Consider the following 14,222-nt stretch of genomic DNA (forward strand, 5'->3'; position numbering starts at 1 on the left):
GCAAATCATTAGCTTTCCTCCAAACTAGGCCTTTAGAATCTTAGATCTATCTAATTTATCCTCATATAATTATTTTGGTTTCTAATTGTCCTGTCAATACTGTAGCTGGAGTTTTTAGGATTCATGTTTCCAGTTCTGACTTGCCCATCATAATCTTGTTTGTGCTGTCCACATGGTTAATGGAAGTAACCCCAAATAATAATTGGAACGGTTCCTCATTTTGCGCCTTATCAACATGGTTGTGGTTTTTAATTTATTTACCTCTAGCGATAAACCACAAGTAAGATAATGGGTTTTTCCTGTTTTTTTGTTTTGTCACATTGCAAATTTAATTAATTGATGCACTTTATTGTGTGCTTAGTGTAATAACTTATTATTAGTCTGTTGCAAATGCCCCTTCTTAAAATCAGGAGATGGCAAGAGTCCTGCTGGATCAGGCCAGTGGCCCTCCTTCTCCAGCATCCTGTTCTTACAGGGACTGACCAGATGCCTGGGAGAAGCTCAGAAGGAGGAGCTGAGCTCCAGAGCCCTCTTCTCCTCTCCTGCAGTTTCCAGCAACTGGGGCTCAGAAGCACCTCTGCCTGCGACCGTGGAGGCAGAGCAGAGCCGCCATGGCTAGTGGACTTTGATAGCCCTTCTTCCCCATGAATTTGTCTAATCCTCTCTTAATCTAAGTTGGTGGACATCATTGCTTTCTGAGGGATAAACTCCGTTGAGTGACTTGTAACATTTTAGGTAGCTGCTCATTGACATTTTTAATTTGCAATTCCTGTTCTTAACAGAAGCTTATAAATAACACACCATATATCACTTTATAGTATACATAACACTGGTATACATGTTTCATGCTCTCCTACCCTTACAACCCTACTATTTAGCTGCAATAATAGTAAAAGAGAGATTCCTAACATTTCGTGTTAATAAATGGGTTCGTTATGATATTTTAATATGCTTTCTGCATGTGATTCACGATATCATTTGGTCTTTATGAAATGCTCCTTTGCAAGTTTTGTGTTTAAAGCTCTTTTTTCACCCCTCCTGCTCTTTCCTTTTTTTCTTTGCCCTTCTGTCCTTCTTATATTTTCCCCCTCCACACGTATCAGACCAGGATCTTTAGTTAGCAATGGGAAAGTCAGGATCATTCCATTTGATTACGAAGTTGGCCAAGAACAGGAAGAGTGTGAAGAGAACTATGAGGAATTAGGCAAACAGTTAATAGAAGATTTTTTAGAAAAAAGTCACAGGACTAGAAGTTCACAGGGACGAAGGAGCCCGAGGCTCTCAAAAAGGGAGAACTTTGGCCATCCAGAAAGAGCAAGACACTCACGGAAGGCTTGCCCAGAATCAGGACATCCCGATGTTCCTTGCTATCCAGAGGAATATGACACAATAGACAGGAGAAGAAAGAAGAAGCTGAGATATAACAATTTTGAAGAATGCGAGCGAACTGTACTGCAAAGCAGTGGTAACCGGAGATTTTCATCAGGCAGCATTAAAGCAAGAACTGAACATAACCTATATCCTGATTATGATGAAACTGAGAAATGGGGCAGCAGCCCCATTGAAAGTGAAGAGCAGTTACCGGAATATCCAGTTCTGCGTCCATACAAGAATGGCCTTCTAGTCAAGAGTGGCAAGTTGTCCGTTAACCAACGCGCAAAGCATGACTCAGGATCAGTCCATTTTGATGGTGAAAATGAGATCCATTCAGAACAGCCAGCTCACTCTTTTGTGCCATTGGGTGCCCTTAAAGAGTTTGGCAGCTGTTCATCCAGCATACTCCTGTACTCCCCAGTTTCAGATGATGATGATGATGAAATGGAAGAAATAGCAATACTTTCCCAAGCATGGCGTGAATCCAGTGTGCGCCATGTTGGAGACCTTACTGACGCCCATACTGGAAGTGCCATATCCCTGTTACCAAGGGACAAAAACTCACATAGGATGAGAGGAGGAAAGCACGGCTTTCTTAAGCAAGACTTGACCCTCTCTCCTGTTGAAGAGCCAACGGAAGAATACGTGGACACAATGGATGAACTGCAGTGCTTAGTTGAAACTGTGTCTGAATACTTAGCTGAAAAAGAGGAGGAGATTAGCAAATTTGAAACCCTTCCTGCGAGCAAAAACGCAAGCGATGGTCCCAAACTGGCCGGTGCTGATAAGCTGGTGGAGGAAAGTGCCTCTTTGGAACAGGCAAAGCCAGCCGCTTCTGCCGCAGAGGAGAGCGAGGGCAGCAAAGGCATAACAGAGGCACTGCCAGACTTGTCTGGGGTGAAGAACACGGTCAGCTCCTTATTTAGTTCTTTCACCGAAAAAGTGGGCTCAGGAACAAAGCACTTAACAGCCTCAGTTGAAAAACTTGTATCTCCCACACCAGAGAAACCTGAAGCCCCTGGTCAACCCGAGGGAGGCATCACAAGTCTGTTTTCAAGTAAGCCTAAGTCTGAGGGTGCCTCTCCAGAACTGAAAGCAGAAAGCAAATCGGATGCCAGGTTGCCCACGGCAACTTCCCCTTCTGTGACCCAGAGTAGCCGTGAGCGAGAAGCCGGTGATGCCAAGGCCAGCATCCCAGAAAAGACGGCGGGAGACAACAAGGCTCCTCCAAGTGTCCAGGATGCTTCAGCAAACGCTGCTCCGCCCCCTTCTCTGGACCCCAGCTCAGTCGTGAACTCCGTCTTAGGCATCTTCAACCCTTTGAAAATCTTCTCCGAAAAGGAAGCACCGAAAAAAGAGACTGCAAAACAGGAGGAGGCTGTGAAGGTGGAAGCCACGCATGCCAGTGCTTCTGAAGCCAAGGCAGGTGGGAAGGAAGCTGAAGGCAACGCGACAAAACCCACCAACGTTGCGCCTCCCGAAATGAGCAAGAGCGAGGCAGAAGCGAGCGCAAGCAGCGGCCCCGTCTCCTCCATCTTTGGCAAGCTGTCGAGCTCCGTTAGTTCTTTTAGCTTGAAAGCCAGTTTTGAGAGTCTGGCTGTTCCCAAGCAGCCAAGTGGGCCGCAGAAGGCTTTTGATGCGCTGCCGCAGGCCACAAGTCAGCCAGATAAAGTTGTTAAAGAACACCCAGACATGCCAAGAAATCCACAACCTGCAGGGAAAGTGCCAGAAAACAAGCCAAGTGAAGCCAAGAAGGAGACTGGTACCGCTCCGCCGTTGGAGCAGGGGGAACCATCTGAGAGCTTTTTCAGCCCACTTAAGAAATCCTTCAGCCAGTTGCTGCTCCCTTCTTCTGCTACCGAAACTGTGCCAAAGGAGCCACCACCGGGCTTGGGGAAAAGTCACCGTTCTGAAGATGATGTCAGGAAAACAAGCTCCGCAAGCAGCGAACCCAACTTCCCTTTCACCGGTAAGCTCCAGATTCCCTTTTTGAGCGGTTTTGGCTTTTCAGACAAACCACCGCAGGACAACAAAGAGAAGCCAGGAATTTTCACTTCATTCTTGAAAGCTGCTTCTGTGGAAAACCTGACAGCTTCAAAAGATCAAACTGCCCCACCAAGTTTTAGTGGAAAGCCACCAAATGCTGAAGAGGGTCACAAAAGCAGCAACGTGGAAGCTGCCAAAATGGACTCGTCAAAGTCTCAGGCAGTTCCCGAGGCACCGCAGAGAAAAGAGGAGCCGACGAGGAAGAAAGAAACCGGTAAAGAAGATGGTCTGGGTGCACCAAAACATGGAGATAAAGACCAGGGTGCCTCAGACACTTCAAAAATTGCCCACATGGATCATGATCCCAAACGCATGGGTGCTCTGGACCACAAGGATTCCAAATGCAGGGGGGAGCTGGCAGCCCCCACAAAAGAACCTGACTTAAATACCACAGCAGGACAGCCAGTGGTTCCTGGTGGAATCAGAGAGGACCAGGTAATGGATGATACTCCGAAGAAGGCCCCACAGCCAGGGCAGGGGTTGCTCTCGGGCCTCTTCCGGCGGGCGTCTTCAGACCACATAACCCACACGGAAGAGTCAAATGCTAAAAATGAAACGGACAGCCAGAAGAGCAGATCAGCCGGCTTACTTTCTGGATTATTTAGGTTTGCTTCAAGTGAAAACCTGACCGAAAGTATGCCAGATAAGGCAAAATCAGGCTCTCTGGGCATAATGAAGTTTTTTGAGAGGAGCGAAGAGACTAGTTCTGGTGACAAGTCCATTGGCTCACATGTGACTCCTGGTCCCCAAGAAAGCACTGGGGGGAAACCGGAGACGGGCAGCTTCATAAAGAACTTCATGCAGAGGCCAAAAGAAAAAGCGGAGGAGGCAGTGACTGAGACTGCGAAGGCGAATGGTCATTTTCCTCACCCAGAACTGAGCAAAAGGGACAACGGACATGGTCCCGTCCCTTGGAACCCCCCCTCTCAGAATGCTTTAAGCTCACAGTCAAAGATACAAGACTTATCGGGGCAGCCAACTCTTTATAGACAACCTACGGATTCCAATATTTATCAAGCAGTTCTCAACGAAAGGTCAAATGAATTTCTCAATTCCTCTTTGCTGAATGCTAAATTGTATGGCCACTCAGAGCAGCATCTTGCTCTTGAGGAAACAAGGAGCCACTCTAGCTTTGACTGGGAATATGATGCAGGAGCATTTTCTCTCAGTGCCCACCAGGTTTCCTTGCCCGTTTACTACGTCTTGCAGCAGAATTCTGTCCCATTGGCTGAGTTTCTGGAATGGCCAGACTCTAGTGATGCCGTAGTGAACTTGTGTAAAAAAGATGGCAATGCCAATGTCGTGGATTGGAGGTCAAATGCCAGTTTTGATGCCCTGAGCATGGATTTCAGTGTCATGTCACACGAATCGTTTGATCAGTTAGACTTACAAGATTTAGGTCTAGAAGAAACGGAAATGTGGGCAACGCATTCTCTGAATGGAAACCTTCCTCCATTTGATGACTGCAGCTATATTTTGGAAGAGATGCCCATGGACTTGAGCTATTCGTCGGCATGTGATGGCAATATGTGGACCTTAATTGATCAGGAGTCCTTGAGCTTGGAGGGCAGTTTTGTCTATTCATCTTATAGCCATGAGTACCAGGACTGGCTGGTGCTGCTTGAGAAGGGCGTGTGGTGGCCGTCGGAAGATGGCGATTGTGGATATTACATGTACAGGGATGGTCAGTTTGTTTATTCCCTGCTCACCGACCCCACTGGGCAGTATGTCTACATTTGCACTCCTGACACTTACACCTACCCAGACTACTGGGATTATAATTATCCGCAGAGCATTTTGCAGAGCACTGTCTTGGAAGATGACATGATTGCCGTTTGCGGTTTCAAAGTGCCTCTTGGTAATGAAGACGAGTTATTCTGGTTTGCTGAAGAGGAGCAATTGGATAATTACTCTGTAAACAAACCACTTGATTTGTCTGTAGCTCTGCAGAGAAGTGATCAACTTATGAACATGAATTTAGAGACCTTTTCGCAGATGTTTGAGGAGTCCATTTATTACCAGAGAGAGCAGCCTTTAGACTTTTCAGGATACAAACTTCAAAAACTCAAAGTAGACTTTAGGCCTGAGAATGACATGGAGTGGCACTCAGAAGAGCCTCCCCTGACCCTTGACCTTAGAGTTCACTCCAGGGTGGCTTCCAGTGGGAGGCTAAAAGATGATGCTCTACCCAAACATCCGGACAGGACCCCTGCTGTGACAGTTTCCGAAAGTGGACAGTCAAGACGGTTTGGTTTCCATATATTCCAGTCTTCTGCTAAGCCTGAGCCTTCATCGGCATCTCAGACTGTCACAGAAGTCAAAACCACTGAAGAAGATAAAAAGCCACCTCTGAATAAAGTCGCATCTTTATTCTCTGCTTTGGGTGGCCTGATGGGTAAGGGTATGGAAGCGCATGAGACAGTGGAAGACACGGCTGTGAAGAAAGGAGAACCGGTGGTGTTGGGACACAAAAACGATGCTCTTCCAGCTTCGCCACCCAGGAAAACAGGAGAGGATATGCAAAACCAGCAGCACACTGAGCGTGAACAAGAGAGAAAAGAGAGAGGCAGATTAGTTAAGTCTGTTAGGGATGAAAAGCCAGTGATTTCTCAGAAAAAGCCTCAGCTGGTGAGGTCTTCCTCTCAGCTAAGCCAGGGTCCCTTGGACAGCAAGACCAGTCAGCTGGATAAGAGTGTTAAGCCTGCTCCCCTCCCAAGTCAACAAAAACCCAAAGTGGGCGAGGATGAACCCAAGAAAACCCAGCCAGCCCCCAGCCAAGCGCCCACGGAGGCCGAGGGCACATTGTTTAAAAGTGCTCTCAAGATTCTCAGCCTGGGAGAAGACTCCTCCACACCTGCAGCCGCCAATAAAAGTCAAGGCCCCGGGTTCTTTGATTTCTTTAAAACGCAGGTCAACAAAGCCCCACAGCCACCACCAGCACCCCAACCAAATCTGACGAAAAATGAAGCCGAGAAGAAAATGCCTCAGGAGAAAGTGGAGCCCCCAGGCATTTCATCATTCTTTGGTTCCATAGGGGATCTTTTCAAAGTTGATGCAGCCCCTGCCCCACCAAGTGCCGCTGCTCCACCAAAGAGTGGAACCCACACCTCCCTGAAACCGAATGACAACGCGGAGCAGCGGAGCAGAGAGCCAAGTAAGAGCAGCACTCCTGCCCCTCGAATCCCCGTGGAGCAGGCTCGTGGGGAAGCTGCCCAGAAGCCCACAGTCCCTAAGGAAGAACAGCATGGGAAAGTAGGCAAGGAAGCTGCTCCAGTGAAGAAGGAGGACATCCCCACCGCAGAGAATGCGGAACCCAAGCCTCCCATGCAGGCAGGCCCTCGAATGGACCAAGCAAATCGCTCTCCAGGGCAGCATGGCCACGGACCAGCTGTTGCAGCGGGACCGCAAGGCCATGCAGGAGCCATGCCTGGTAAAACTCAGCCAGGAAAAGCCAGCCAGCCAGCCAGGGATTCTGGGTTTAGCCTCCCTTTTGGCTTGTCGCAGGCAGCACCTTCGAAGCCTCCGCAGGGACCGCAGCCGGCTGGCAAGAGCATCTTCTCCTCCTTCTTCGGTGCCCCAGAGAAAGCCCCTGCCCCAGCTCCAGCAGCTCCTAATGCCAAGCCCCCGGAAGCAGAGGGTCTGTTCAAGATGCCTTCTTTCTTTTCCGGAGGGCCCACCGCAAAGAAGAACGTGCCTCAGAGCAGCTCCAGCTTCAGCTTTTTCAACCTGCCCTCCTTCCTGGATGACAAGCCACCGGCAGCTGCTCCTGACAAGGGGAATATTGCAAAGCCACCTCAGCAGCAGGCAAGCAACCTGGGAAGGCCGCCTCAGCAGCAAGCAGGCGCAAAGCCATCTATGAAGCAGTGTGTTTCTGTTGACTCTGGCATTGGACTTGCCAGACAGCAGGGCTTGAAGGATAAAGAGGCAGCGGCTGGTGTTATAGAAGCAGTACTTGGAAAGCAAGAGGCTATTGGCCCGGAGCACAAGGCAAGTGAGCTAAAAACTCCTGCGGCTGAGCATGCTGCGGCAAGTGCTTCAGAAGCGAAAAATGAGGTAGAGATACCTTTTGTGGCCAGTAAACCTCCTGATGATGGTACAGATAGGGAAGACCACTCAGTCTGTCCTGATCCTGGCTCTCAGGTCCCTACGCTGCAGGAAGACGTTCCACCTTCCCTTCCGGAGATTCCACAACCAGAGGAGCAGCTGCAAGACAAGGCAGAAAAGAGTGATGGTATTGTGGTGTCCTCTGAGAAGGAATTTGTTCCTTCAGGTGGGAACGAGACTTCTGAAAAGGCAGAGCCCGGTCCAGTTTGTGATGAGACTCCTGTGGCTCTTGAGCCATCTCCTGCTCCTGGAGACCTTTCACAGGAGGTTGTACCTGAAGAAAAACCAAGCCTCCCTGAAGTCAAGCCCCCAGAACCCAAGCAACCTGATAGGACCCCAAATACTGCGGGAGAGCAGCAGGCTCAGGGCCAAAGGCCTCTCCCTCAAATGGCAGCAGCAGCACCTCACCTGCAGGAGAAACCTAAAGAGCCTGAGGCTGACAAATCAGTTCTAGATTCCTCAGTTGAAATGTTTTCCAGCTTCATGACGAAGATGAAACCAACCAAAACATTATCTGGCTTCTTTTCCCAGCCTCAGACTCCAGCAGCTCCTAGTGCCCAAAAGAAGAGCACTTCGTTTTTCGGCCTTTCCTCCCTGCCCACTGGGCCTCCTCCAGCATTTACAAGTGATCTCTTTGGCATTTTTAAAGGAGCAACAGACGAGACCCTTTCAAAGCCTGCAGGGAAGACCGCAGGCACTTCAAAACCCCAGGAAATGAGCTCCAGGGCAAAGGAGGCTGTGGGCCCAGTTCCTGGTAAAGGTCTCGCAAAACAAGATAAAGCCTCTAGGGATGAACTTTTAGGGACAAATGCCGGCAGCATTTTGAAACAACCGGACCAAACCTCTAGGGCTGAACCTACAGAGAAAGAAGCTAGCAGTGACTTGAAACAAGACGCCCCTTCTGCTTTAGCAGATGAGAGTTTGGGAAAAGAATGTACAGCAGAATTGGAAGCTGAAAACAGTGGAAGACCTGAACATGGTCTGGAACCCTCCCTTAATGCTTCAGAAACTTTAGACTCAAGTAGGGATCAGGGCCCTGAAGTGGTACAGCTGGACACAAACTTACTGGCATCTGATGAAGCAGGGAAGACTGCCCCGTGTAGTCAAGAGGTACATGATGCAGTTGAGACGGTGCTGCTGCAGGAGAAGAGTGAAGTGCCTGTGGAGCCCTTAGAAAATGATGCTGTCCCTGCTGTTGAAGAGCAACTGAGCCCGGCAGGAGAAACAGACGTTGGCCAAATGGATTTGGACGGTACATGTGAGCTGGAACCCAAGGTTGGTGAGGAAGATGAACACCTGAAACTGTCAGAACTGACGGATACTTCACTAACCACTGAAGAAGTAACTACAAAGAATGAGGCAGATGTAGATATTTGCCCACCAGACACGTTTGGGACCCTGGAGATGGAACCCAAAGCTGCTGCAGATGAGGCCCGTGACTTGCCCCATCAGGATATGGAAAAGGTCCCTGAAATAAAACCTGATCTTCCTCCTGAGCAGAAAGAGCCTCTAACCGTCAGCGAAGCAGCTCCAGAAGCTGCTCCCTTGAAAAGCAGTTTGGCTGGTAAGAGCAAGCCAGCCAGTGCTCCTGCAGAGGCCAGCAGCACCAAGCCCATGTTTGAAATTCCAAGCATGCCCACTTTGCCCAAATTTGGCTTCATGTCTTCTGCAGACAGCAGCAAGCCATTTGGCTCCTTCTTCTCTGCACAGCCGCCTTCAGCAAGCAAGCCTGCGCCTGAGCCAGGCCTCGTGTCCAGCTTCAACAAGTTTTCCTCAAGTCTCTTTGGTGGAGGAAGTGATGAGAAAGCAGGTAAAGTAGAGGCCACTTCGGGTGCTGTGTTTGGAAAGAAGCTGGACTTCTCATTTCCGTGGCAGAAAGATGCCAAGGAGGCGGTTCTCAAGAAGGAACCAGATGTGCCAACACCAAAAGCTTCCTCCAAACAGGAGGTGGCCCCAATTGCTTCATCCAAACTGGATTTGAAGGCACCAGAAGCTGTCTCGAAAGCCGAGGAACAAGCAGTGGATGTGACCGGTGCTGATGGGAGCCCAGACCTCTCTGCCTCTGACCAGCCAGCTGACAGTGCTGCTGATTCAGACCTTTCTTCTAAGCAGCCCGACAGCAAGAGCAACGAATGCTCTGATGGCCCCACGCCTGACATTCCGGTTGTGCCCAACAAGGAGCTGGAGCTTGAGGTCTCCAGAGAAACGGAAGATGAGCCAAGCACCATTTCCAGTGAGCCTCCTGGGCTCCCTTTGGAGGAACCAGCAGAAGGCGCCACACAGGTTCAGGATGAAGTAGAGCAGAAGGAAAGTGTCCCTTGTCCAGAAACGGAAACACTTGCTACTGGACTGCAGCCAGCGGAGCAGAGTAGCCCTGAGCCACTCAGGAAGAAAAGGCCAGTAGCCAAAACAGCATGATAAATGGTGCCAACTTGTGAGCCATTTATAATGCAAGTGCCGTAACGGTAGATGCCTGACCTCTTAGATCAGACTCCTCTAGGCTGTGTTTGGCATTAGTAGTACCCAGTGGTAGGTAGAGTTGTGAACGCTAGTTGCTAGACTGCCCACCCAGAGCCTCTCCTGCCCTTCTCCTTCTCAACTTCTGGTTTCCTTTGTTCCAAAAGGCTGCAATGACTCTTCCCCTTTTTCTCTCCGTTTGTGCTGTGTCCTTGTGAGTGAGCTGCTTTGAGTATTAGTTTCATTAACCTTCCGTAGCCTAATTGTGTGTGAGAGAAAATGACTTGTACCTCTAGATGACATGGTGGGAGGAAGGAAATCGGGGGCTCTCTTGGTTTGCAGAAAGCTTAGTTAGACAACATACAAGGCATTCACATTTTAAGATGGGAGAGAGACCCAGATGGCAGCAAAAGCTGTTTCAGTGGTTGCGGTTCAGTCACCTGCAGCATAACTTTTCTACACCCAGAAGGGGATTCCGATGAAACAGCAGATAAAAGCTTTCTGACAGTAGCAGCTGTTGAACAGACTCCCTGGGGAGTTGGTGGACTCTCCTTTCTTGGAGGTTTCTAAGCAGAGGTTGCCTGGCCATCTGTCATGGATTCTTGAGCTGTGATTCCTGCATTTAGGGGGTTGGGCTGGATGACCCCTGGGGGTCCCTTCCAACTCTGCCTTGCTAAGATTCTGTGATTAAAACCTCCTCCCTGCCACCAGGACAAGTTAAACATGGCCGTGGACTATTAAAGGTACTAATGCCGAAACATCCAGTTCTTGCTGCTCGGAAGCTGTTACTGCCCAGCTAACATGATTCCGTTTTTCTCTACTTTTACCAGCTGTATTCAGCGGCATTAGCTGAATGTGCTTTTCTGTCTTAGGCTGCAGGCATCTGGAGCCAATGAGGAGCTCCTTGGTGTCCCCATTAGGTCTCCAAGCAAGCTGATAACTGGCTTTCTAGTTTACCATATCTCAAAAACATGCTTAATTATTCCATATTGAAGAGAATTGCAGTGATTTCATGTTACAGCTATCAGTATATTAGTGACTTTTGCTCCCTGTTTACCCCTGTCCGGGGGATGATTGGGGCCAGTGTTCTTGCTGCCCCTCCCTAGTTACAGAACTGCTAGTCACTAAAATCATTGCTAAATCTGCATTCCTCACCTGCATTCCTCATCTCTAGACAATTGGCCCAGCAGGGATCCTGCTTCAAGCATTTTCCTTTCTGCCCAGCCTGTTTTCCAAGGAATAGATGGGATTTTCACAGTGTAGCTGCCTTGGGTCCTCTTGCAGATATCTCTGCCTATGTGGGCTGCCAAAAGCCAGGCGGCACTTCAATAGCGGCCCAGAAGCATTTGTGCCCCTTCCCTCTTAGAATTCCACAATGGAGAGAGAGAGTGTGGGTGTCTTGTTGAATTAACAGCTCCTGGTGCAGTAACTCCAACCTTATAATAATCAGTCACTCCCAAGCAGCAACAGCAATGGGCCCATGTTGTGCTGGAAGACAGGGCTGATTTTTCTAAACGGCAGCTACAACAGGATCCATTCTCAGCTGCTGGAGAAACTTAAGAATGTGTTAATGAAATGGGAGTGAAGATGAAACCCTCATGTCCCAGAATCCACGTGCAGTTGACATGCTAGGGGCAAACGTTGTTGTGAGAAGGTGTTGAGCTTAGCAGTTTAGAGGTTCAATGTGCACAAAACTTTTGCTGCCATTCTTAATTTTCTTATGGCCTGTGAACAATTTACAGGATGCGCAGCAGATGATGCTATCTGTTCCTGATTGATATATCAGTAGGGTCCAGAGGCTTAGGCCCAGCACAAAAATTGCAAACACAAACTTGGAAGTGGCGGGCGACTGAGAACAGTGGCTGCAATGTGCAAGAGACATTTGCTTGGCTAGAGTTTCCATTTGATGCGTTGGCCTGGTGTAGTTAGGATTTGCGCTCTCTCTCTCTCTGTGTGCATGCATTGTGCTGTTTCCTGGTTGCCAAGACCTTTTGACTTACTAATGCCTTGCTCTCTCACAGTCCTGCCAGCAGTAGTAAGTTTGGTTCCTCCTGTAACATCAGTCAGGGAAGCTCTCAGCTGAGTGAGCTGGACCAATATCACGGGAGTGTGCCCTGCTCCGAACACGAGGACGAGCTCGCAGAAGGGGTGCCTGCTGCTGCTCCTCCTCACCCGACAGAGGGCCCTGCGCCATCTAGCGAGCAGCATGAGCCCCAGGAAGTGCACAGGGAAGGAGAGGGGAAGGTGAAAGAGCATGCCACACCTCAACTACCTCCTGAAGCAGACGAGCCCAAAGAAGCCACGAAGACACCGGGCAGGTAGGTGGTGCACATTGGCCATGGATTCCTGGGAGTTGAACTTGAGGTCATTTTTCTGGTTGATCTTGGGAGAGACAAACAGGATATGGGTGTAGTGCCATAGCTGGTTTTGAGTAGTCCACTGGTGTCTAGGGTCAGAAAGGGTAGGGCAAACATCATTAAATAAATCTAATTAATCCTCCCCTTCATCATCCTCATCATTTTACACCCATCCAGTGACTAATGTGGTGCATTCCTTACAGGGTTCTCTACCACAGTCCCTGTTGGCCACACTTTCTGTTCTTTCCATGCCATTCTCTGTGTTTTGCTGGCCATCCCAGGTCTCTTGGGGCCAACTGTTCTCAGCGTTTGTTCCCACCATTACAATAAAAGCTTCTTTTCATGTGTTGAGTTTCATGAGACTGCTCTTGAGTTTCCAGCACTCATTTTTTCCTTGTTTTTCTTTTTTGCAAGTCACCTTGACGAAAATGAACTTCTCCTTCTTCCCGCTGCAAGAGCCCGCTGGATCCGAGCCATTAATAAAGTGCGGCTTCAATTTGAAGAGGTAGGGCCCGCGAAATGTCCCTTCCCCCATCCTTCCACCTGTGTCTGTGCTTGTAAACCTTGCCATGACTGTTGTCTGAAGGTTCCTTTGCTTGTCTAAGGGAGACACCGTTCTGGGGCAACTGCACAAATGGTGCATGTTCCTCTCTGGTACCAACAACTTGCTGAAGTTGACTGTGGTGGGCTTAATTTGTTGACCCCACGGCAGAGGGGTGCAGAACTTGTGCCCCACCAGATTTTGTTGGACTCTCTCCTCAGCCCCAACAGCCAACAGGGCTGGGATTGGGGCGAAGTTGGAGCTCAGCGACATCTGGGGGCACCAAGTTGGCTACCTGTGTTGTGTAGAAGAACCAGAATTATTTATGGAAGTGTTGCGTTGACATCACTGTTCCTGTGTCTGTAGTTTGTCTTCTGAGGCCCTTCTCTATGTTCCCTTTCCCCAAAAGGTTTGGAGGGTGACAACACAAGAAAGGGCCTTTTTTGTCGTGCCCCCCCGTTTGTGGAATGCTCTCTCCAGATGCTTTCCCAACCCGTTGTGGGTGTGTGGGAGAGGAGACCCTTCCATGAACTACTGTGCTGCTCCTGGCGGCCTCCCAAGAGCACCCAGAAGCCGAGTGTTGTCTGAACAGGCCGAAGCAGAGAGTGGCAGCAGGTTCCCTCTCTGCCCCGTGTTGTTGTTGTCTTGTGCCATTTGGATGCTGCCCTGGCCAGCGGAAGGCCATTGATGTGCCCCGAATCAAAATAGGCTCTCATGTTTGCAACCTTGCCGTTTTAGATGGATCAGAATTTACACAATGTCACCGGGCTCTTCTGCGAGTGGGCTTAGCATTGCAACTGTGTTGTTGAGGTATCACAAAAGGGTCCTTGGCAGCAATGATATTTTTCATGGAAAGGGGAAATCTGAGCTAAATGTGGGGAAAATACGGGGTAGCAGTTTTAGGGGTTTCTTTAAAACAAGAGCATGCAAAAGGAGCCCCTATCTAACACTGATGTCAGGCTTTCTTAGCAGTTTCTCATGCAGGGCAGAAACTGTGTTTTGCTACACAGAGTATCAAAACACTTTTTTAATTCTTAAGCAAGTCAGAAGCCTGTTGAGTTGAATTAAAAGATCCTGACGGGTGTAAGAAATGTGAGATATTTACAAAAAGCCGTCAACCCAAGAGCTTTAACAGAACAACCCGGCGAGTTTGTCTGTCTTCTGAAAAATGCTGCTTTGAATCATTTAGTAAATTGTTTTGAAAAGTAAAACTCTCAAGAGCACTGGAGGCTTCTGCGCACAAAGAGAATTGGTGGTGTGTGAACGACAAGCGGCTCTTGATGGCTGCAAGCAGACCCCTCGTGCCTTCAAGTGCCTCCCTCCATCTGCTTTCTTGTGGGGCA

The 14,222-nt window shown here is 49.1% G+C and overlaps 1 protein-coding gene across 1 annotated transcript in view; it reads left to right on the forward strand.

Moving 5' to 3' along the window:
- The window catches only part of UNC13B (unc-13 homolog B), a 127,967-nt gene that overhangs the window by 51,737 nt on the left and 62,008 nt on the right, over positions 1–14,222 (forward strand). The window contains exons 11-13 of the mRNA XM_083464360.1: positions 1,104–9,920; positions 12,003–12,299; positions 12,753–12,932. Coding sequence (XP_083320486.1) covers positions 1,104–9,920; positions 12,003–12,299; positions 12,753–12,932 — 9,294 coding nt within the window. The remainder of the gene's footprint in view (positions 1–1,103; positions 9,921–12,002; positions 12,300–12,752; positions 12,933–14,222) is intronic.

This window comes from Podarcis liolepis (genome assembly GCF_965112155.1).
Source record: "Podarcis liolepis genome assembly, chromosome: 11".
Lineage (NCBI taxonomy): Eukaryota > Metazoa > Chordata > Lepidosauria > Squamata > Lacertidae > Podarcis > Podarcis liolepis.